The sequence below is a fragment of the Tauraco erythrolophus genome, chromosome 4, assembly GCF_009769465.1.
Source record: "Tauraco erythrolophus isolate bTauEry1 chromosome 4, bTauEry1.pri, whole genome shotgun sequence".
Classification (NCBI taxonomy): Eukaryota; Metazoa; Chordata; class Aves; order Musophagiformes; family Musophagidae; genus Tauraco; species Tauraco erythrolophus.
Genome location: NC_141468.1, coordinates 38,897,159 through 38,922,433, shown reverse-complemented (window position 1 = coordinate 38,922,433; position 25,275 = coordinate 38,897,159). Strand labels below are relative to the sequence as shown.

General features: G+C 42.4%; 1 protein-coding gene across 1 annotated transcript in view; it reads left to right on the top strand.

Moving 5' to 3' along the window:
• PPM1H (protein phosphatase, Mg2+/Mn2+ dependent 1H) overlaps positions 1-25,275 on the top strand; it is a 138,106-nt gene that overhangs the window by 72,113 nt on the left and 40,718 nt on the right. The window contains exons 3-4 of the mRNA XM_086610051.1: positions 5,991-6,335; positions 14,127-14,239. Coding sequence (XP_086466177.1) covers positions 5,991-6,335; positions 14,127-14,239 — 458 coding nt within the window. The remainder of the gene's footprint in view (positions 1-5,990; positions 6,336-14,126; positions 14,240-25,275) is intronic.

Here is a 25,275-nt window from a genome sequence, read left to right as displayed (position 1 = left end):
AACTTTTCTACTAGAGGGCAGTCTTACACTAGCAATTAGTAGGACTTTTTCCTTGATACGTTTTTTTTCTGGTTGAATATATTTTAAAAAGGAAAAAAAAGATCTACACATTTCCATAATACATCATACTTTTACAGTTTCATATTTTTATACTGTAAAGTATAATATTGTGCTTTAACTTTACATAGCATTGTTAGCAAATACTTTTTTAAGGAGTGTATGAGTTGGTGTTAAATGTGATAAGAATGCAACTTACTCTGTATCGATAGGATGTAGAAATAGAGACTTTAGACACTCCAGTGAAGGGTATATCATCCCAGCAAGTATTTAGCAAGAAAGCCAGAGGGTGGATTCTGTAAATGCCTTCTGGGGAAATCACACCATAACGCACGATCTGAAATAATCTCTGAGTGGTAAAGGACCTTGTAGAATTGTTGAGAGAAGAAGGGATGAGGAAAGCAGTTAATTGAGTATTTGTCTGATGAAAAAAAAAATTATTCTTGTTTACTTTTTTAAGTGTGGAGCACAAGGGAAATAGGAACTGGAACTTAAAATGTCTCTTAATTTAGCAGAGTCCATTTGATCGTCCTCAGATTTTTTGGCCACATGCCATCTTTGTTTTACCCTGCTTTCTGGGAAGTTTGTGAAGCGTAAATGGCAGCTTCATCTGAGGTTGTGTCGTTATTATTATTTAATGCTGACCCCATCGATGCCGCACTGCACTTTGTCAAGGCAGCATAAGGGAGTCAGAGATCCACAGGTTGTCCGTGTGTATTGGGTGCTGCTGTCATGGCCTTGACTCTGTGGAAGAGCTTTCGAGGGTGGGAAAGAGGAGGTGATGGACCAGAAGTGAGGAGATGGAGAAGTGAATGTTTCTTCAGCCCCGACACACACAATAATCCGAGGAAACCTGTTAAATAGCATAAATGGGTATCTTTTCTTAAAAGAGTGGGTGATAAACTGATCAGGGCAGCAAAAGAAAAGGCTCTGCAAATTCAACCCTAAATTAATTCTCTCCACTGATACTTGATTAATCATATTTGTCCTCTGTCCCCATTCAGGAGCATTCACTTTAAATTACACAGCTTTTTCACTGGTACTATTTTTAAATGCCTTTAAGTATGGAGTATCCTGCTGATGAATACTGAAGACCATCAGTGAGTGAAACGGGAATACTGTGCCGGGATATTGTCATAGTGACAATCAGGTTGCAGGACTTAATGTGATGCATTATGAATTGTCATTGTAATGTGAAGATTCGTAATTATTAATTTTGCAGTTTTCTTTGTCACAGAGATGGGACGGAGTATTTGTTTTGTGTGACACAAGGCTGATTGCCTACCACAGGTAGCTGAACTTATCGGTAACAGGAGTAGGCTTTTCTCAGAGGATGAGGTGGCAAATGCTTACCCAGTTCAGATTTTACAAGAAACAAAGATGCACTCTGGTGCATTTTGTGAGTGTAGTTCATGTTTGGAACAGTAATAGTCAAAGTTTAGTGGCTATATGATTTATTTGCCTGTTCGAAATTAGCGTCATAAAAAAATTTCTGAAGTTTTGCAATGTAGGACCACTGTCTAGCTTACCTGAAAAATTTGTCCCAAATCGATTGCTATATATTGCTATGGCTGCCCTTTTTTTTTAAATAACTGAGTCCCAGTTATGTGTATATATATATATATGCATTTTCTTTCGTGATATCTCATCCATTACTTGACCCACAATTTTGCATGTCTTAATTATATTTTACAATTACAAAACCCAGGAGACTGCTGAACCTTCCTGAAAGCTAGGTCAGCAGTTAAGGAGCCTGAAGCTTATTAAATTTCCTAGTATGCACTGGAAATGAATTGTAAGGTCAGTGCAGTGAATTATCTGTTTGCTCTTCATGTATCTGGTAGCTATTTGGAATGTTGTTAAATCTGAATCCTTTGAAAGAAAATCTGAAATAAATCTCTGTGACCGATCATACTCCCACTTGAGGGCTCTGTCCAGTTAAAAGAACAAATGGAGATTGATGTTTGAAAGACCACTTCTGACAGAATACTGCTAGGAACTAGTAGAAATAGATGTCTTGTTCTCTGAGAATTTGCAGAATGTCAGTACTTTTGGGAAGAAGTTCAAGCTCCCAAATGTGAGAGGGAGAGAACAGCCATGCGTATGCACACCAAAATGGGTGGCTACAGAGGTCATCTCAGCTGTGGGAGGAAAAGCAAGGACCTTTTTGTCTCATTTGTGTGCCCTGCCTGCCAGCCCTTGTTTGTTCTGAGTCACTGCTTTATTTGCACCATATATTTAATTCTTATCAAATTGGTATGGTTTTGGAGAGTTGATTTCTTTCAAATAGAGGAGCCATTTTTATTCTCAGGATGCGGGGAAGGGATTTGTTTCTTTTTCCTTTTTTAGACAGCTAATAGGTTATCCATGGTTATATTCTCTTTGCTAGTTCAAAAGTAAATGAAGCTTTGTAGGAATACATAGAAGTTTTTGGAGACTAATATTTAGGTTACAGTAATGCCTGCAGATCCCCAACTGAAGCTAAGGCCCTAGAGCATCTCATGGAGAATGTGTGTATAAGAGCAGCGTTGTGCTAGTCATCTCCCCTGACTGTATATGCATATAAAACAGACCTCTCAGTTATCTAAGGTACTTCTGCAGTTGATAGGGAGAAATAAATCTCCTTTGGAATGAGATGAGCATTGTCTGAAAGTGAAGAGGTTTTTTTCTCTCTGCTGAGTATAAGGGCAATTTAGAAAACTATCTCAGAGGTGTGCAATGCACACATCTGAACTTAGCTGAATTGGTAGCAACACCCTCTTGTTTAAGAATTACTAGTCCAAAAGGACAAGATCAGTGAACTCCAGAAGAACCACCACAGCTGGTGCAACCATGCCATGTTCGTGTTGGTGACAGCCTGAGAACACAGCTCAGGCTCATGTGAGCTTCTCTGTCCTGATTTGTGCTGCTCATTGGCTTACAGGAAATATGCGGTAACATTTCAATTTCAGTTTATTGTCATGGGCCATGGTTCTAGTTGGTTTTAAAGCTTTGCAGTCTCCGATGGCACCTTATTTTACTACCAAGCTCACATAAGACTTGTTCAGTGTAGGACATATCCAATGTTGTGCTCACAATAATGAGAGTGAATTGTTCTCCTTTATCTTCTGAAAAGCTCTAATACAGACTTTGGTGGGGGCTTGCTTTAGAAAAAACATAAGAAAATTAGTGAGGTTGGTTTAAACTTGTCCTTAATTGTAAGTTTCTGGTATAGTCTGGGGACAGGAGGAGGGCAACGACAAAATATCTTCTTCCTCTAGGTGGAAGGTAAATATTTCTATTTCAGTTTCAATCAGAGATGTGATGCCTTTGTGCTTTATCCCCCAAAGGCAGCACATCTCCAAAGGAGCAGCACCTTTCAAATGACATGAGGACATCAGCTGTGGAAGCATTGTCCATGCTGCATCATGAGGCAGATTTTGGCTAGGAAGCCAAACCCTAAGAGAAGAACGAGGGCAGAAGTAATTTGATGTACAACTCTCAGGAGGCACAATGTTGCCATTTCAAATAAATTATTTCAGTTTTCAACTGAAATACTTTCACTTCGGGATACTTGTTTCTGTTGGCAAAAGACTTCACATTTTGCAGGAATAGCAATCTATTTTTACAAACGGGTTTTTTAGTCAGTAATTCCATTAGCTGTTAAAAATGGCTTAAGCAGAATTTTACAGCCAACTGTTGTGTGAACTTGGAGGGGTTCTGAGCCCAGAGCAAGCTAGCACAACTGCCAGTCATGCCTTCAGGGGTGAAATTTCACAACAGGTTTTTGGTGAATTTGCCAGACTGGGTAAGTGGGTGGGATTGGCTAAAGAGCTGCATTCAGAAATGTGTACATTTGTTGGGTTTTCCACCCTTATAGGATGTATCCTGTATGATCCTTACTGTGGTAAGTAATCCAGTACTGGGGAGACAATAATCCCTTTTCTCAGGATTTCAGTAATGAAACGAAGAGTGCAGAATAGACTGCTGAATTCCTGGTCTTGCAGGAACTCTCTGCTCTACAGATGACTATATTGTCAATGCAGTGGTTAAGAATGTGTTTGAACTTTGCTACAGCAGCAGTGCCATAAGTTAAAAAAAAAAATAGACTTTATAGACTTTTATAGTCAAGGCTTTTAAGTGTGCATTTCAACAAAGTAAGTTGTAAGTAGTAATGCTTGTTCAGCAATGAACTCTGCCCTTCGAATAGCATGAACTTGTAGTGATGGTCTTTATGCATCTTGCTAAAAGAGGCATTTTGCATTAGGTTTTGGATTTTGTAGCTCAGGGCAACAGTGAATGATGTCTTTTGGATCTGCAAATGACAATCTGCCTTGTTCTTACTCCAACCTGTCTGCCCTGTCCTACAGTCAGTGGTTGGCGCCTTTGTGGAGCAGCTGGAACAGCAGAAAGTAAAAGGAGCTGTAGTTCACAGCCCTGTCCATAAGTTTGAAATGAACAGTGCTTTGAGCATGAGGTGATGGGATGCAGGTGGTGCCTAGACGATATGCTGATCTGTTGTGTAAGGGAGTAGCATTCTGGTGGATGAAGCAAATAATGACATCCTAAATTAGACCACAGTCAGCATGCCTTGCAGATAAAATTTTGAAGTTCTTTGACTGCAGTGAGATCTAGGTTATGCTTTCTTAGGATGCAGTGTTTTGCAACAGTATTACCTGATTCTTGTCCCTGGCAAAATGAACTATTTCTAGATCTGTATTAGTCCACCCACATCTGACTCACAAGGCAGCCCCACAAACAGTTGTTTCAGCATAGCTGGGAGAAGGGGCAGGATTAAGAAGAAATGGAGGGAAAAGGAGAGACTGGAAAGACTCCACATGCTGCTGCCAAATATACTATCCTGCAAAAACAGGTATTATTATGCCTTAAATACTTCCCTGAGGGTTTTTAGGTGAATTTCTCCAAAAAAAAATTTGAAGTTATGTAGGGTATAGCTCCTTGGTATTTTTCAGGTAGATTGGAGCTTGTGCCACCCAGAACTTAGTCTGCCTCCAGCCCTGGAATAATCCACCCTATCTAAGTGAGAAGGAACCCCACTACCAGAACATGGTTTCTGCTCAAATCAGAGTAATTGTGGAGCTGACTTACACTTGTCAGAGGAGACTGTGTGGAGCAGAAAGGGAGAAATATTTGAAAATTGCATCACTGATCAATAACTGCTGAATAAATATATTACACTGCCACATATACCTTAATTTTAATAACGAGGGCTACAGAATTTACTTTTTCCAGATACTCTGCCTGTATGAGAACAGTTGTGCTGATTGGCATTCTAGGAGTTGAGCTAAGATATGAGATCTAAAAGCATGCTATTATGCCAAGAGCTTTACCAAAACACTTGCATAGCTCTCCTGATCAGAGGGTTCGTAACTCCAGTACTGTACAGGAAACTTTTCAGAGGACTGGGAAGAACTAGACCATGAATGTGTAGGCTAGCATGGCTGGAGTGCAGTTGATCCCACTTATTCCTGCCATCCTCGAGGCCCTCTGTGCTGTGCCAGTTCCTGGGCTGGCACAGGCAGGGAAAGCCGGAGCTGTCCCGTCTGCCAGCACGGATGGACCGTATCTACCAGTCATGGAAGTGGGGATCACATCTTGTTACTAGATGTCAAACTGAGGTCCTTCACCTCATGCCTAGTGAAAAAAATTTCTGTCACAGAAGTATCAAGTGCTGTCTTGTGTAGAATTTTGGTCTCTGTGATGGTAGGTCCCCCAGGCAAAAAATGGTGGATGTGTGTGGCAAAAATATGCATGCTGCCAGAGCTGTACTTAACACGGTGGGTATTTCTCCATTTCAGAAAGGTTACCTCTGTGAAAGTTACCTGTGTTTTATCTGCCGCCCCTGTGCCACCAGCTGCTCCATCACCTCACTTGTGGCTGTGTAATGGTGACCATCTCTTTTCCTTCCCTTTCTTCTCCCTGTGCTTCTCCAGGACGCAGATGGAATCAACCTGTACTACTGGTCTCTGTTTGATGGACATGCTGGGTCAGGGGCAGCTGTGGTCGCTTCGAAACTGCTGCAGCACCATATCCTGGAGCAGCTGCAGGAGATTGTGGACATCCTGAGGAACACAGCCGTCCTCCCACCAACCTGCCTAGGAGAGGAGCCTGACAACCCAGCCACCAACAGCAGGACGCTGACACGGGCAGCCTCCCTGCGTGGTGGTGTGGGGGCCCCGGGCTCACCCAGCACCCCTCCGACACGCTTCTTCACCGAGAAGAAGATTCCACATGAGTGCCTGGTTATTGGGGCCATAGAAAGTGCATTCAAGGAAATGGTATGTATATCTCAGGGCTCTGAAGTTCATGTTGCACACATTAATGAGTCACATGGCCTGTGGAAGATGGACATTCAGGGATTTTTTAACTTTTTTCTTCTCTTGAACACCATCTGAGTGTGGATGGAATTATTTAAGAGCCTCAACAGCTTACGTGGTACGTCTGTGTGAGGCAGGAACTGCATCTTAAGTCCCAGGCAGCATCACAGCCATGTTTGTGGATTACTTGACTCTTAGAATCTTGGTGCTCTATTTTTATTTTTTTCCCCCCTCTCTCTCCTTCTTTAAGATAAAAATTAGCAGCAGATTTCAGCATTGGCTGTTGTCATAAAACTCTGTATATGGCCATGCACTTTATAAAGCCTTGCTGCCCTTCCGGAGCAGCAGGAAAGGCTCTCAGCATTCCTTGCACCACCAACATACCTTGTTCACGTTGCTCACATCATCTAGGTCATAAAACGTCACATCAGGGACATGGACAAGGGGCAGCATCTTTGATCCAATGACCTGTAGTTCCCATTAATGTTGGAGTGGCTCATAAAGCACAGGAGTGACTGTGGAAAGTGTGTGTGCAGCTCTTGACTGAGGCAGGTTGGGTGTGGGTGAGTGGGGCATGAAATATGTTCCTACCACCCACTTGAGTTGGGTACAGCGTGAACACCTGGGAGGAAATCACGACCCTATGGAAACAGAATATCCATCCATTTCCTATGGAAGGCTGGTTTTTCTCTTTTGTAATTGATGTAGCTGCTCCACACCTTCTCCCTTCACTTCTCTATGTTATTAGAAATAATTATTGTCAGACAGAGCAGAAGCTTGGCCTCCCAGTGAGTACATGTGGATCAGGTCTTGGGAGATCTGATCTTGTTCTCTTTCTCCTTTTTTTTTTTTTAATTTATTTTTGTTGGTTTTGAAAATCCTCTTATTTGAACAGAAGGTTTTTGAACTAATGAGTGTTTCCCAGAGGTTTTATTTCTTGTTTGAAAAGACGTATTCAATCGTTGTTTTTCCTGATACATGTGAATTTTGTTTAGTACATGCATCTAATTAGAGACTATAGTTATAACAAAGTGGTGCTTCACTTTGAATTCTGGATAGCAATTATCTTCCTGGATTGTCTGTCCTCCCCGAGGAAGTGCAGACAAAGAGACCCACCAACTGGGTTTGGATTGCATCACCTAACTTTTAAGCAGGTAGATCCAGAGACAGGATCCACAGCCATAGCTTAGGCATTGATGGTTCAGCGTGGGGCTTGAGAGCAGATTTATGCACTGTGGCTAGTGGGCTCAGTCTCTGCTAGCTGAAGAGGAGGACGCATGAAAATCTTCTGTCAGTTTCGTATGCCCTTTTCAGAAAGAGCAGATCGCTTACTCCTTTCTTTGTCGAGAACAAAGGGAAAAGATGACACTACCCATCCACTGCACCCTGGTGAGTTCAGAGCATGCTTGAGAGAGGGACACCAATTTCATGCTTCAATTGGAGCAATTTTCAGGCCACAGGAGCGCCAGGCTCTAAGTGCGTGACATGATTCTCTCTCTCCCTCTCTTCTGTTGAAACTGGCTCAAGTGCACGAGAGATGAGAAATGGAGTTTCATGGGACTGGAAAGTGAAGGTAAGAAAGCTAAACAAGGGCCATTTCAAGTGCTACACCTTTCTTACAAGAGCAGCATGTGTGTTGCCCATCACTGCCTTCCTGAGCAGCGCTGTTATTGCCCAGCTTTATTTTGAGTTTACACCTCTGTTTGGTAGGTGTTCACACAGAAGACCATCTCAACTCATCTCCAGGCACCTGACTGCTTGGGAGGGCTTTTATGGATAAAGTATGACAAATGCAGAAACTCTGGATAACCCACTGCAGATACAGTGTCTGAGTATTCCATGTACAGGTCATAGTAATCTGTCCTCCCTTTTTCTAAACTAAGAAATTAAGTCCAGAGAGTATTTTATTTTCTTCCCTGTGACTTTGCTCATATGCTACAGATCAGCTACCTGAATTCCCACTTTTGCTCTTTATCAGATTATCAGAGGACTGAAGTTCATTGTCTGTCTTTGCTATGTAAATGACTGTCTACCACAATGCGATGTAATTTCAGCATTAAGTTTTATGTTAAAAGGAAGTCTTATAAAAATGTTCAGATTAAGAAAAGCAATAAATAATTCTATCTACTTTAGGCTCTTGGGGGACTCCTGTGCTTGTAATTGGTTTAGGCAAAAGAGTATTTTCTTTTCTTCATGTAAGGGAGAGGTTCATAAGATCAACACTCCTGAGTCTCATCTATGCTTGCAAATGATTGATCTTTCTCCTACCTCTGTAACTTCCTGCTAGCTTATATTCCTAGCAGTCTTTGGGTAAAGATTTTGGGCCTTTTCCACAGCACATTGTTCAGCCGTATTTTGTGCTGGAATGTCATGGGTGTCGTTGAGTTAGGTCAGTGCAGTTGAGATGTGCATAATGTATGAAGGTTTTGTGCCAGCTGACTGTATCGTTTTACCTGGCACTTGGTGCAAGCTCGTGTTTCCTGGACACGCAGGCAGACTTCTTGGTGTTCCTTCCTGAAATACCCATCACTGCAAAGGAGCCCTTTGAACCTAGTGAAAATGCTGAGTAGATACAGATACCTGAGTTTTGTTTTTTTTTCTAGTGATGGTTTTGTCACCTTTTCCTGGGAGCATTTAGCACACCATTACTTTTTCCCCAACTGCCTTTTGAATTCTAGTTAAGCTCTCCCTGGTTTTACCTCATCTCAAATAAAATGCAATTCATCCCTTTCAAAAGACTTTTTAAAATTATTTTTCCTTTATTGGGTGTGGTTTCCTTTGGACAGAGCTTGTCTGACAGCTACATGCAGTAAAACACTGTGGAAAGCTGACAGAGACCAAGTTGTTGCCGAACTTAGAAATTTAACAATGAAGCTACCACTTTTTTGGAGTACTTCTAGATGGTGTGCTTTGATTTTGTTGGAACTGTGCTTAGCAAGTTTTTGTTGTGTTCTCAGATAATGTACTGTCCTGTTTTAAAAGATAAAAAATGCTCAGTGTTAGTAATAGTCAGTGATCACAGTTATTCCAGTTAAAAGAAAATAAATAAGCTCAAGTTCTGAAAGTGTCGTATGTCAAATCCTCTAATTTTCATCTCTTGAGTTTTAAGATGTGCATTTATAGATTCAGTTCTAGGGAGGCAGGAGGGATGTTTCCAAGTGCTGTTCTGTACTGGATAGAAGCATCAAAGTATAATCCCTTCCCTGTATTTAACCTTGTATACATGTGTGATATAGTATGTATTTTGAAGAGAGATTAAGGAGAGAGAGTGCCTATTCCACATTGAATCCTGTTTAATTTTGGATGGGAAAAAACGGGCATGGAACTAGTTTGTCTGATTTATTGGAAGATGTAAGCTTGTATACATTGTGTCATCATTTTCTGCTTTATTGAGATTTGGGGTGGGGTTTTTTTCGACTCAGGTGAAATCTAGACAGGTGCTCTTGCAAGATTTGTGCCATTTTATTTTGAACAGTCTTGAGGGAGCAAGGTATGTTCAAGAGCAAGGAAGTGTTCAAGGCCAGGTTGGATGAGGCTTTGGGCAACCTGGTGCAGTGGAGGGTTTCCCTGCCCATGGCAGGGGGGTTGGAACTAGATGATCTTTGAGGTCCCTTCCAACCCTAACCATTCTATGTTCTATGTTGTATGGTTTTCCTTTATGAAAACCTTCCTCTGATTAAACAGCCAGTAGAAAGGGGAAGGTTGAAACAGTGTTACAGGCAGTTTGATGCCTCTTTGACAGAGGTAAAGCAAATTTAGGTGTTAGTTTTGCCCTTGTGCCTTTTGAAACATGATTTGTTTTCATTTTTTTTATGCAGATACCTCATACTGTGTGTGTAGGGAGTAAAGCTGCTTTCTGTCCTAGCCAGAGTGAGATCCCGGAGGAAAGGCCCCTACTCTGAGGATGGATATCGATGTTATTTGTTGTTGCAGTACGCTAACTTGTTGCAATGACGGAACCGCAATTCGAGCGTACCTAGTGCTGTTGCCGCGGTCCTAAATTTCTAAAACTTCGCGTCGGGTAGATCTGCCACTCGCTTTTCGTCGCCGCCGCGCTTGCTGCTTCCGTGCCGTCTCCCCTCGCCTCTGCAGCGCCCGCATCGGCCGGGCACCGGCAGCCTGCGCGCACGGGCCCGCCTCGCCGAGGCTGCCGGTGGCCGCTGTCCCGCCGCGCTCGGCCCGCCCCACACCGGTGGGTCGCGGCAGGCGGGAGGAAGAACCAGGTCCCCGCGCGCGCCGCCGCCGCCCGCGCCGCGCTCCGCGGGGAGGCCGCGCGCCGCCGCGGGGCCTCCGCCAGGGGGCGCGAGCGAGCCGCCGCCGGGCTCCGGCGCTTTCCGGCGGGAGCGGCTCCGCGGCGTAATCTTCCTCCTTTTTCGGCAGATATTGTTAATTAGCGTGATTAACCCGTGCTTTTGCTTTGAGAATCCCAGCGGGGCAGGGCGCTGAGGAGACCTGAGCGGCCAGGACGGCGGGAATGGTCCGTCCCGGGGCTGACGCCGCGTCCTCGGGCTGCTTCTGCCGTCGGTAGAGAAGGCAGCCCCTGCTCTCCGTCGCCTGCTCTGGAAACACACCCCGTGGCACTTCGTGGTGTCCTCTGCAGGCTTTGCTCCATCCTGCCTGCGTTCCTCACCCGGGACCAGGCGTGAGGCAGCCCTTGCGGGCAGCCCGCTCCTACCAGCACGTGTCCTGAAAAGGGGAGCCGAGCACATGCTAAATCAGCTGCTTCCTTGGCATGAAACGAGAGCCCTTTGAAGACAGGATATAGAAATCCTTTTTTTTTTTTTTTTTTTTTTTTTTTTTCCTCCTGTCAGGGTCTGAGCGAGTGGCACGCGTTGCCCTTTGGGCTGAAAAGGTGCGTCCTTTGGTCCTGCCTGGCATTGCCCAGCCCTTCCCCTGCACACAGGTTGCTGTGTGGGGCTGAGCTGCGTGCCTCAGAAAAGAGGGGGAGGAAGGAAAGGGAAAAAAAAAAGAAAAAAAGCTTGCTCTGAAATCTTTTTCCAGGTGGAAAATGAGGAAGCTTTGTATACACTCCGACTTTGTCTAGAATGAGCCCTTTTACACTCGTAAAGACTTTGGAGGTGTTTTAGGATTTCTTCCCCTGTTTGTGCTGCACTACTTTGCCAGCAGCACTGTTATAAAGTATTTCGTTAAAAGCCAATGTCTCTGCGCCAGAATGAGTTAGTGACATTGGTGGGCTTTATTTTATTTTGGTTTCTTTTTTCCCCTCAAATCTTGTAGGAAAGCCTTCATCTCCTTCCCTCCTCCCCCCCCAAAAAAAGGAAACGTGAAACAAAATGTGCAATATCAAATTAAACATGGCACTGAATATATTCTGGCAAGTCATGGGAGTAAATTCAAGTCCTGAACAACAACTAGATGAAAGAGCACATGAACAGCAATGCTTCTAAAAAAATCTAGTACACAGATCTAGTTTAAGTTAAGGAAACTCTGAAAATGAGGCCCTAAGGATTGTCTGTCTTCTCTCCTATAATAGATGCTTCTGAATTCTGCTTATTGAAAGAAATAAATTTTAATTTAGGCATTCCAGCACTTGCAAAGTGTTTGTATGACAGAGCTGAAACCAGGTGAGGAATCGTACACTGTTTGAAGGTCTCGGAGGATACTCTGAACTGCGGAGATGAAAGTTTTTTAAAATTCCTGGCAGTGCCTGGAAAATCCACTGTAGTATTTGTAAGTTAAAATTATTTTGATGGTTAGAAATGTCTGCTTCCTTTGAACTGTTCTTTTCAGCTTAATTTAAAAATATATAGAAACCATGGGAGGAAAATCAGCTTCTCTATGGCAAGATTAGATAAAGAGGCATTTGTAACAGGCCCATGTCTGTGACCAAAGGTTCTGCAACATTTGATTTTTAGCTTGGAGGTGTTTTCCTCCTGATCCTCATCCCCTCTCCCACGACCGGCCCCCGGCCCCCGCCCCCCACCCAAAAAAAAAAAAAAGGAAAAGGAAAAAAAAAAAGAAACCACAAGTCAATGAGAAATGAGAGCACGGGTTAAGAGCCAACAGTAAAACGGCGAGTCTGTGGCAGCAGAGTGCAGTTCCTGTGTGCAGCAGAGGATGGCCTTGTCGGGCAGCGCTGCTTTATTCCTGCTGTCCCCGCCACATCGCCTGCCTCAGTACTGTATTCATGGCACAAATAGGATCGGTCCCTATATACACCGGCCTGCAAGGAGTCCCATTATTTGTGATAGGCACTTCTGCCTGCCCAGCCCGCTCAGGACAGCAGCTGAGTGCTGCTGAGCATCCCCGCTGCTGCCCCAGGTCGCCTCCCTCCCCTGAAATTTGTAGGAAGCAAAGCGTGGTCCCTGGCCTCTTCCAACTCTGCAGATTTTCAATCAAATTGCAGCTGTCATGGTTTGCATTTGTTGTGGTGCTTTTGCTCAGATAAATTTAGCTCTAAAATAAAGCTCTAAATCCCATACCCCAAGGCGTGGACAATTTAAACTGTTTGTTGCTCAATGCAAATGTGAAAATGGCTGAAATGTAGCTCTGTGTGTGTATGCACACATGCAGAGGCAAACAAATATATTCATAATAAAAACCACATACAAGTAGGCAGGGTTTAGCTGGAAAAGATCTGCTGGTACTTGCAATAGCAATCTTAAATGATGGTCCCTGTTTGAATCCAGTATTACAAGGAAAGACCAGTTTGAAGTTGAATTTGATTCTGGTCACAGGAGAGGAGTGTAATTTTTAACACGTTGTGTTGTTACCCTGAACTAAGCTAAGAGGCAGCACAATGAACTCATTGGCATAGACTTCAATTTTTGTTTAAAACGCATGGAGTACTGGAAAGTAGTTTACTTGTGTCCTTTATCCTTTCCAAGATTTCCTGAGAATGAACATATATATGTGTGTATACGTTTATGTATTTTTTCATTCCTGGGCTTGATTGATTGTTGATGACAGATGTGAGTCGTGTTCTCCACTTCTGTTAAGCAGGAGGACGTTTTCATATATAATATTTCTTCCACTCAGAATCTGTTGGAAGCTAAACACAGGAAGAACCACTTCAGTAGGTACATATGTCCTTAAATTTGGGCCTGTGCACGTGCATAAAAATTAAGTCTTTTCAGGATCTCATAAAAGCAGTGAGATACCTGAGATACAGAGTTAAGTACTGAGGTTCATCCAGGAAAGTCTGTGAATGCCTAGTATTTTTCAGTGAATATCATTCTACTGACCTCTCTGCCCACCCATAACGAGTTTAGCATCCGCCTGTTCCCTGCATTTCTGAAGGGCAGCCTTGCGGCGTGAGTGTGTTGTGCTGCTGTTCATAAAGGTGTATGCTCCACAATCCTAGCATCTCTTTTGGAGAGCAGGTAGTTATTCACATCGTAGCTAGGTCTCATTAATTATTTGCTGTCTATGTAAAGCACTCTCCAATTATACCACCAGATACCTGTTGTTAAGCTACATTTATCTTTGCCTTCATTGTGCTTTTTCTGTAGCAAATTCCCTTGCATCCCTCAGAGTTGCCATTTGTTCCTTAGTGCCTGATGTTTTACCATCTCCTGTCCTGATTTTTCGCGAACATCTTTGTAACATAAGTAATAGCTACTCCTTGGCTTTCCATTCTTCTCCCTGACCGTGTGGCCATAGCTGCAATAGTAAAGCCCGTGGGACATGCAGTTTAAGAAGGACTCTATTTTTTTTTTTTAGGGGAATCTTCATTTTCTAAAATATTAATTGCAGTGCCATCTTTATAAATCTTGTTCTCTTTTCCCATAGGATTTGCAAATAGAACGAGAGAGGACCGTGTATAATATTTCTGGTGGCTGCACAGCCCTTGTGGTGGTGTATTTATTGGGGAAGCTTTACGTGGCAAATGCTGGTGATAGCAGGTGAGTAAGTGTGGTAAGTCTCCAACTGTTCCTTCACCCCAGACTCCTCAGATCTGATGTTATCAAATTCCTTAGTTGCAAACAGTATCACAGTAGGATTCTATTTATTGCCTGGTCACTTAATGGTTCTCACAGAAATTAACGCAAATGGCAGTGATTGGCTTCCAGTGTCTTGTCAAGTGGTGATTGCAATCAGGAGGTTGACACTTCTGGCCCTTCTGAATGACTTGATGGTTGCAGAGAAGTTGAAAGATGCTAAAGAGCCATTGAAACAGAAGAGGTGTTGAGTGCGTAGTAGGATTGTGTGTTGAACACTGACAAAGTGATTGCATCCGGAACAGCTGGTAGGGCTGGACTGGTTCAGTAGGAAGTCCTGTGGCTCCTGTCCTCAGCCTTAGTCTTGTAAGGCCACCTGTTTCTCAAATTTTGATCTAACTGACGGTAATAATCTGTAAGCAAGTAACTGCTACTCCTACAACAGGGAGGAGGGGAGAGAGAGAGGGACTATCACAGGTTAGGATTTTTGCCGTATCCGCTTCTGCCTTGTGTACTTGTCCATTTCTCAGAACTGAATGCTGTCGTTCAGGAGCTGTTGCTTTGTAATGTTTAGAAGTTGGATGCTTGAAGACTTGTGATGAGAAGCTTTTTCTTTGTCTTCTGATTTAGCTGAGACCATACTGGAAATCTCCCACTTGCATTCTTTTCCTCTGTCTCTCTGCCCATACCACCATCAGAGAGAGAGATAATGAGGCTGTCCTTGCAAGACTTTAGACCTTCACATGTTTCTTTTGGCAGAGCTCTGCGTAAACAGGCCAGGGAGAATAGTTCCCCGCATGATACAGGCTGCTGTTGTGTTCTCTTAGTTAGCAGCTGAGAAATTGAAGTCTGCAAAGGTACTGAACCACGTTGTCTTTAGGTGAAGACTGCTATGGTTATGCGTTTTTGTTTGAGTTTTGTGTGCAGACATTTCATGTTTATACTGTGTGTGCACAATGTATTTACAGAGAGCAGTCAACTGCAAAATGTTTTGTAGCTTAAACCTAACATTTTTATTGCTTCTTGCTGCTTTAAACTGTAGGAAGTCAGATAAATCCTTTGTGCATAAAGTTCCTATTCTTTTTATGTTGGTGAGTGTTCTTAATATGCTGAATTTGCTGTTTATATTGCAAATTGCTCACTCAATTCCTCTTGACAAGTGACATATTTGAATCTTTTTCACATCAAACGTCAAATGAGTCCTCACAGAGGGTAGCTGCAAACATGTTTGAGTAGACCACTGTCTAGTTATCAAAACCACTAGCTGTACTAAATTTTAGCTCTTTTGTCATCAAATTAGAAATAATCGTGTTTTCCTGTGCTATTGTACTTGAAGTACAGTTGAGTCTCTTCCACTGGGTTGGCTAAAGGGCTTTATTGTCTCTTAAAAGTGTGCTGCGTAAAGTTGGCCGTGCAGGACCTACTTCTGAGTAGTTCAGATATTTGTTGTTAAATGACCGGCTGCTTCTGATTCCCTCAGGATTACTCCTCTGCTTCCTGAGAGCAGCCTCAGCTCCATTGCAGCCTCTGACACCTCTGACGTTGACAGTGATCTTGAATTATCCCAAGCATCCACTGTAGTTAAAGCCACTAAGTCTTCAATAGGCTTTTGATGGGCTTGATGAACATTCAGAACATCTCTTCAGAAAAGCAGGAAGAGAAGGAATTAGAAGGGAAGCCACTGGCAAGGCTGAGACTTGTTTGGACCAGGACTCACATTTTTCTACTCATTCCTCGTGTCTTGTAGGTAACAGAGTCCCTCCAGAACCAAAATAGCTTGGTTTTACACTTTCCAAATGGACCTCATGGAAACCTTACTCATGCTGAGGAGAATTCTCTGGATTCCCAAAATCTTTCACTTGCAAATCAGCCTACTTCTAGATTTTCATAGCACAAGAAAATAAAAGCTTTAAAGTATAGAAGATCAGTTGATCTGGGCCTCTCTCCCACCGAATCCCCACTTCCCATGTTTCAGAAAGGGAGAAAAACAGATATTGCAAAACATCTTAAGTTGCTCCTCATCACTAAAAGGACTTTTAGGACTAGAAAAGCAGCTATGAGGTTGTCTGCCTACTTCCAGGGTGCACAGTGCATTCCTGTATTTTTAAGAACCCCGTCACATAGCCAAGAAATTTTATTTGAGTTAGTTGGAAAAATATGTTCCTTTTTGCTTTCTCATGCCTTGCATGGTCAGCTTCATGGTTTGTACAGATACAAATGAGGACAGTGAGAAATACAATAAGGAAACTACTTAAAAAAATGTTTGCTCTTGAGGAGAGGGGTGGGGTTTGTTTTTTCACCCAAACAGGGGACTTGTGCTTGTTGCTGTTGGAACTAGATGCCGAAACCCTCGGTTCTTCAGTCGAGCTGTAGTTTCTTTGAGTTCACCTACTCATCTGTGCCTCTTCTCTGTCTTCCTTCTCCTTTTCCCCTCTCTGCTCCCCCCTGGAAAAAGGCTACAAATAAATCAAGCTATGTTTCCCACAGACTAGAGTCTGTGAGAGGAGGTTTCGTGCTGTGAGAAATAAACATTTTGGGTTCACACAAACCTCATTCGTTCTGCCTCTGCCCAAAAGAAGGTTAGGTCTTTTAATTCCAGGCAACTTCAAAACAGCAGAAGCTTTTAAAGGTGGTTTTTGAACAACTTCTGCTGTCACAGGACCAAGGTACGTGCAACAAACTCTTACTATCACAATGAGACTAAGGAAACACGAAGTGTGAGACTTGAATAATAATGTGCTATGCAATGCCAGCTATACCTCAGACTTATGTCTATGGTATTCAGTTTAACCACCAAAGCTTCTCAAATCTAATCATTTCATGCCACGTACCCTGGCAGTGTTGTATAGCAGCTGTCCTTTTGTAGCTGATGTGTAATTACATCATGAAAAGACTTTAATTACCATATTACTAAATTACCAGCCAGCAATCCTTTCAGGTTCAGCCCCAGCTCACTTCTGTATGGACTATTAGGCTTCTCCAAGCTGAACACTTTTGGTTGGTGTAAAAGGGAGGAAAAATTGTGCTAATTGTAGGTTTTGTTATGAACTATTATTGAGCTTGATGTTATGGCATCACTAATGTCAATGATATAATTAAACTTCTGCTAATGATGCAATCACAGTTCTGTAATAATTATACGTTAACTGCACATGATACCAGAACCCTACTAAAAATGAGGTGATGTATTCAGAGCCTGATAAAAACAACTTGGAGGGAGCTGCTTTCACTCTCTAATGGCTTGTCTGATCATTCTGGGACTCTGCCATAAATATACCTACTTGTATGGTCAAAATTCATGTCTGAACGTTGGCCAGAGCTTTTTCTCATGTTTCTCCCTCTCAGTGGTTAACATTGTCCACACAAGGTTGTCTAATCAGGGACCGATAGTGCTATAGTCCGTTATCCAGTATGTAGTGCTCTTCTGGTAAGCGTTGATGCACTGTGCTTTGCTTACCAGTTTGACATATACACTAGGGTAGCTACACCAGGCTGTTGGAATAACTGCTTTTACTTAATAAGGAATAGTACATCCTCTCTGCTCGTTCTTTTAAATAGTATTGTTCAATTTTATATTGCTAAAGTGACTTTTACTTCTAAACTGCCATAACAAGCCTTGTTAATGTCAGTTCTTTTTAGTTTTATGCTCTTTGTTAGGATGTTGTTTTGTAGCTAGTGATGAAGCAGTAGTAAAACAGGGACTTAATGTTTTTACTGATTACTGTCCAATTATTGTATAGCCTCATGCAACATAACATTTGCCCAATATGACTACAGTGACTGTAATGCAATATGATCATATTAACTATCTTTGGCATGAGTGTTCTTCTGGCTTTCATGTCTGGCTAAGGAGCTGTTCGGAGACTGCAGGCACTGCCATCTTGTGCTGTGCTTGAAGCCATGTAGAGTAGCTGTGCTTTTATCATTATACGAGAAGCAGAACACCACAACCTGATTTGACTTTTCCATAGGCCCTGAAACACTCACTAAATCTGCAAATGGGTTCTTGGTTTTGATTTATTGACAGAACATGGGATCAAAGCAAAGAGCCTGATGTTTCAGAGGCTTCGCAGAGTTGCAGGGTCACTGGATTTTTTGCTTTGCTTCATCAGTTTTTTTTGTCATCTTTTTGCCTCTTTTACTCCCTGGTGCTTATGTTTTCAGAATATATTCACCCTCTGCTTGAACATATATCCTCATGTCCAGAATAGATTTTCTCCTCCTTTTTGCAAGTGTGGAATTAATGCTACGGCATTTGAGATTGTTGAATCATAGGAGCTCATTGAGTGAATGTTTTTGTGGTGCTTCTGTGTGGGTGCAGGTGAAGTAACTTTGTTGGTGCTTCACGTGCCCAGATGTGGGGGAGAGTGTGTATAGAACTGACTTCTCTCTGTGTAATAAAACAGTGAATTGAAAATTAAATTCTGCTTTGTTTCAGTTCTTTCCGGATTTGCTGTTTGTGTTGAATCTCACTACGTTTATACTTCCCCTTCTTCTGTGTCAGGGTGCTTGTCAGCTCCTTCCCTCATGCATAGTTCTCCTTGTAGGAGGTCAAATTTAGGGGATTAATCTACTTTTATGAAGTAAGTGAGAGGCATGGAAACAACCACGTATCTGCTGACTGGCACTGTAGCTTAAATAGAATTTCTGAGAAGTCAGAGTTGATAATTCTGACCCATTTTTGTGGTTCATGGTATCTGACCTCTTCTGCAAGGCAGACCAGCAGGGTGATCTTTGCCAGAAGTGCTAACACTGTTTAAGGATGGAAACCAAACAGTGTTCTAGTTATTACTGTTGTAGAGCTAGTTTGCTTTAGTCTTTGGTTTACAGTATTTTTAAGAAACTTTAATTTTCTGATTTTCTTCACTAACCAGCTTCTAATCTAAATGGTGTATATTTTCCCTTTTTTCCTTGAGTGGTCTGCCTAAGCCCTCTATATCTCCTCACGTCTGCGTCTGCATAAACGACAGTAACTGGGCTTCACGCTTAGTACTTAGGAGGTCTCTAGAAGAAAGACTAACTCAGTAGCTAAGCTTCTCCAGTCTGCAGTATTTGGTAAAGGGTTCTTTTTCCTGCCTCCTAAAGATGGGACAACAAGAGCTGCAAATCTCTGAACCACAGGCAGGGTCTTTTCGCCCTGGGACCACACGATCTGTTGGTGACTCCTCTTTGTCCTCTGAAGTTCTCATTCCTCCAAATCCTCAAAAGATGCCTCTCAAGAGGCAAGAGCAACACTTACAGGTTGTATTTTGGCCGATCTATGTGCACATCCACTTTTTAGAATATTATTAATTCTCTGATGGAATCACTTGAAAATAAATGTTTGATCATTTCAGGGCAACAGGTAATCTAAGCCTGGTCTGCTCAGGAGCCTGTGTAGTGAGGAGAGACTGAATTCCAGATGAAGCAAGTCTTTCCCACACACATTCTCATTCACTGACTGTGGTTTGGTAGATGGAGAAGTCTGATCCTGCCTAGCCAAAAACGTTAGAATAGAGCATGGTATTTTAGTCACACTCAGGAAATACAGCCAAGTCCTATCTCTCTATTTTTCCTGCTTATTTTCCTTAGAAGCCTGACTTGCAGGTCTGCAGAAAGCACTTTTGGACCCCTTTGCCTACCTAGCCTCCTTCCAGGGAAAAGCAAGAGCACAGGATTCATAGGAATAGCAGAAACCTCTGGTATTGCAGGATTTTGTGCTGGGTAAAGCTTTTGGAGGCACTTCAGGAAACACTTTAAGTGAGGTGTGGAGAAAAGGTGTTGGATCAGAAATAAGTTGTTGCACGCAAAGTGCAGTGATGAGAAAGAGCATTTTCCTGTGATTCAGTGGATGACAACTTCCAGGGTACTGGCACATTGAATCCAGCACTGATTTGGCAGAAATTATTAATCTGGCAGTAAATGTTCATAGGCTTTTGAAGACAAAACAGATGTCCTGCCTCTTCTCTAAACTCTTGTTTTTCCTGGGAGAGTGTATACCTTAGCAATGTCTCTGGCAAATCTAGCAGGTGTTGAAGCCATTGTAAATGTTTTCGGTGAGTGGTACATTCAGTTAAGTCTTTGGTCCTAACCACACAAACATCTTCTACCCATAAAGTTCCGATGTTCCAGATTATGAGGAAGAAAAGGAATTTTGGCTATTCAAGTACTATCAGTAAACTGGAAAGCCACAGTTCATTAATGTTGGTTTCCAGGAGTGGTGAGTTCTATTAACTTGAATTCTCATTAATTTTCAGCCTTAAAAAAGGAAAAAAAAAAAAAAAAAAGAAAAAAAAAAAAACCCCGAACAAACTAATCAAACCAGACCAAAAGAGCTGATTGCTGCCACTGAACGTGCAAATTCGCTTGGTGCCTATTTTTATTGGTGAATATAAGCACTGATGAAGGAAAGACAATTTCCCACTGTAATAACATCTTTGCATGTATGTTGCATGTGTAGACTGTAGAGCGCAAAATGTCTGAGGCAAGATGGGCAAAGGGTGCCGAGATGTAATTTTAATCACTCTTTTACCAGTACTTTACCGATGCGTAGAGAACCTGCGACCTCTAATAGAGGCAGCTTGTGTTACAAGCAAATATACCAGAATCCAGATCTCCCAGTGCAGTGCATTAAGCTCAAAACCATCTTTTTAATCTGTACCTTTGTAGCTGACTACAGAGACCTGCAAGTTCTTTGTTACAGGGCCAAGGCACACCAAGCAGGCCAGGTACCTTGGACCTCTAGCTTCCATCCGTGCTATGGGTTGAGGGCCAGGGGGAGCACCCCAGGCTTGCTTGGTGAATGTTTCAAGTCTGCTGTGGTCCTTACTGTGTTGGAAAGCGTTTCTCATCCCCTGAATTACATGAGCTTTCCAGGCAGCCCAGGCTGTTCAGTCTCAGCAGCAGCTACACAATGCAGCTGGAGCCCTGCTCTTGGGGCTTTTAGCGAGGGCTTCTCATGTCACTTCTACATGGGTGAATGAAGCAGGGCTTGGGTAAAAATTCACTGATGCAGCGTGAGTGGAGGGTGCTACTTTCAGTCTGCTCTTGCTTCTCAGTCCAGCTTGTGCCAGTATCCTGCAACTGCCGCTGAATTAAGCAGAAAAGCTGAGATCAAAGTAGATGTGATGCTTTAAGTGCTAAAAATCATTCTGCCTTCCTCAGTGGTAACACAGTGAAGAGCAGGAGGAAAAAAATCCGTGCTTCTTCCATCTTATGTGGTCAGCCATATCCCAGCCATATTACTGGCAAAATAAACACTGACTTGCACAGCAATGCCTTCATCCACTAAGCCCAGGTTTAGTTGCCATAGTAACTTGTCCTGGAGATGAATGTGATATCCTGGACAGCAGAGAAAAAGACTTTGATTCCACAGATACCAGTCCTGAGGCTCAGAGCTGGCCACAGAGACGTGACTGCACTTCTTTGTTCATTTCTCTGGCACAGCCTGAGTAATTGGTGGCATGTTGTTCAGCCGTGATACAGAAGTGTGGTGGTATATCATCATTGCAACCCTGGACTTAACTGTGTTCAAATGAAGAACACACTGAAATCATCACGGGCAAAACGAATCCCGTGAGGGCAGCAAATCTCCAGCCTAAGGATGCCGGAACTGATGGTGAGCAGTTTTTGCGTGCTAGCAGTGTCGCTATAAACTGGATTGTAATAGCGTCCTAGCTGCCAGCTGAAGTCCTCTTTGAGAGATCGGGGTTCAGATGTAAACCAACAGGAAAGCACACACAATTAATTACAGAGAATTTTAGTTTAGTTCGTTGGCTTTTGTTTTAGTGCTACTGGAACCAGAAGTGCATAGGTAAACATATACAGTCACCACTGGTTCAATGGCAAAAATTACTTTCCTGATTAAACAAAAACCCAGAAAAATCACATATAGATAGCTAGTGCCATCCCATTATTGATGGGGTGGGAGTAGAAAAAAAAGTGTATAATTAGCCCTAAAATGAAACACTGTTGTTAAAGCCAACTGCTAGTAATACGCCAACTGCTAATAATAACTCCATACTTAGATTGCATCAGACAAGCAATACACTTGAGGACCTAAACTAGAGCAGGGAATTACAGGCGAGTCCCTTAGGAATGGAGCTGCAGCTGGCCAAAGACGCACTGAGAACTAGAAGCATGCAACTCCTGGAGTCAAAAATGACCAGGTAATGTGTCTTCTCTAAGCTATCTCCTCTGTGGACAACCTGCAAGCTCAGTATTACATTTAACTGAAAATTGTAGAGAGAGCAGTGATGCAGAAACAACTGAATTAATTTAGTTATAGCGTTGGTGACAGCCAACTGCTTCTCACCATTGGATGCAATGTATAGAGCAGAGGGAGGCTACCAGGAGTAGAAAATACCTTTAACTGCTGCTTACTAAGTTGTTAATTGAATACATGGGAGGGAATATGAGATCAGTTCTAAAAATTCAGATTTTTATTATTCCTGGTGGCAGTAAGGAAGATGCTGACTGGCTCAGGTGCTAGTGTAGATGAGAAGTAAGTCCTTCTGTGGAAAACTATGAATATTATTTTGAGCAACTTTGAGAAACAGCTTCTACTTGCCTATTCGTGATCCTTTATTAAAAATAATGCAATTTGTTTAGTAAAAACAAACCACCAGAATAGTGTCTTTAGAGTATCTTTAGAGTATATCATCAGCCTCGTTTTGCCCAGAGGCCTTCTCCACAGGAATCGCTAAATAAACATTAGAAATGCAAATATGAATGAGTCAGGTAGCTGGAAACAATGTAAAACTCTACATGAGTATGCACAGGACAGCTCATAGGTGCTTGTAGGTGTCTCTGAAAGGCAACTTTCGGGGTTTCTTGCAAGGACTGGATTTCATAATTTCTTTCTCGGGTTCTTTTCAAAGGCAGGAGGAGGTTCTCGTGTTGCCTCAGGAGAGGTGCAGCACACTTGGCTCTGTGCTGGTGTGAGGACATGAAAAGAGGCCCTTGAATGAAACACCTGGGAAGCCCAGTCCAGTGGGTGTCCTGCTGGAGCAGGGCTGTACTTGGCGGTTGTGCTGCTGAGGTGTTATCCCGCAGAGCAGCCCGGGTGCTGGCAGTCTGCAAAAGGCCTTAGCAGAAGTTCGGGAGGGTTCTTCATTGTTCCTGCAGGAAATGCCAAAGCACACTCCTGTAGGAAATTACTTCAACCCTGCCTTTGTGCAATGCTTCACCAAGGCACGTTCTTGCACCTTTTATTGGCTTGAGAGAGCTGAAGTTCCCTCAGGTGATAAATGAATGTGTCCAAGCAGCCTGCTTTTAACCACAGCATGCACAATGAGACAACATTGTCACAGGAAGAGCCACAAGCCACAGGAAGAGAGCGTGTTCCCTTTTAACATTGGCTTTGTTCGGCTGAAAGAAAAATGATCCAGTGTTTCTGCTCTGTCACAGTATTTCTGTGGACAGCCTGATGTTTGTGCTGAAAAATGTGAAGAAACCAGGGTGGCAGCACTGTTGAGCGGCAGTAGATGGAAAATGAGGACAGAGGCAATTTTCATTGGCTGTATCCTCTCTCCGGTTTGTTGCTTGTTTTCTTCTTCGTAGCAATGCCGAGTAGGAGTTGGGGCACTTTTGAAACAGCTCTTGGGTATTATGGGTGGGAGGCAACCATGGTTTTTTTTCCATTGGTGTTGCTGAGAGTTGTTGCTTTCACCTCTGAGTTTTATGGTAATGGATATGTCATCACTGGGACCTGTTTTAATGCCAGCTAAACGTTATATAATGGTTTGTTTCTCTATTCCCAGCCTGCCTTAATTCATAAAATTAAGGAAATCATTTAAAAGCTTAGCACTATTGTTCCGTTATTATTGCCAGTGCAGTGAGGTGTTTGTTCACCTGGTTTCTAAAGAAACGTTGAGAAATGAGTCTGCGTGGGACTCAGGGAGAGTAATTCACTTTGTAATAAGGGAAACCAAGGTGCCAGGGCTGAATGTATTAAAAGTCATCAGTAATCCTAATGGCTGTAAGTTTCAGTACTTCATTTAGAGAGGAGAGAAATGGGTTTTTTAAATTTTTTTATAATCACTTCTTTCACTTCTTAGCAATTAAGAAAAAGTAAATAAACAAAACTGGTTTGAAGCTCACTAGACATTAGAATTGCTCTTCCTTGGCTTCTTTAAATAATATGCTTTTAGTTACCATAGTAAACAAGTACCCATCTAGACTGATTCCATAGTTTTAGGATTTACTTTTTTTTTTAAGCTATTTTGTGACACACCTAATTAAAATCTACTGCTTGATTCTCCTTTGAATGTAATAAAACCCTGCCTTATTCTTTCTGTCAGTTTAATCTCTGTTTCTTTTTCATTGACACATTTCTAATACCTCTTCAGACAGGCCAGACACTTCTGCTTCGTCTGTACCGAACCACAATGCTTAACACCTTTTGACAAAATGGATACATCCTCCCTGTGGCTTGGAATTGATATACGCTGTCAAAAAGGGTTTTCTGAACGGTCTCTCTGTCACCTTTACCAGATTTTTATCCTCTGTTGTAGAAATGTGCAGTTTAATGTTGCGTTTCAAATCATTTTTGGCTGAAGAAGTGTGTAATGGAATCAGGGTGTCCCCTGAATACTCCTAACAGTAGGAGATGCCTCTTTGTTTTGAACAGCAGAATCCCAATAGACCCATGACAGCAGTGAAATTACACTTCTGACCTTGTTCACTAAAGTGTTTCTTTCTCTATATGATTAAATGAGAGTAACCAACAATAGCCTCCTCTAAAATGTATGAGGTTTCCCTCTGTTTGTTTCTCATAAGAAACTCGGAAAGGATGCTGTGCAATTCTCAGTTGATTGTGTTCTCCACAAAAGAAAAAAAAACAACCCTGCTTGATTCAAGGAGAGGTGGCTGGTTTATCCATATTAAAAATGCGAAAGCAATTGATATATTGATATTTTCCTTAAGGCAGTGTTGTTGCTACATCCTGAGTTTGAGAGCAGCAGTACAATACGGTGGTGAATTTTTACCCTTTTGTTTCATTGACCACATATTTCAAAAAG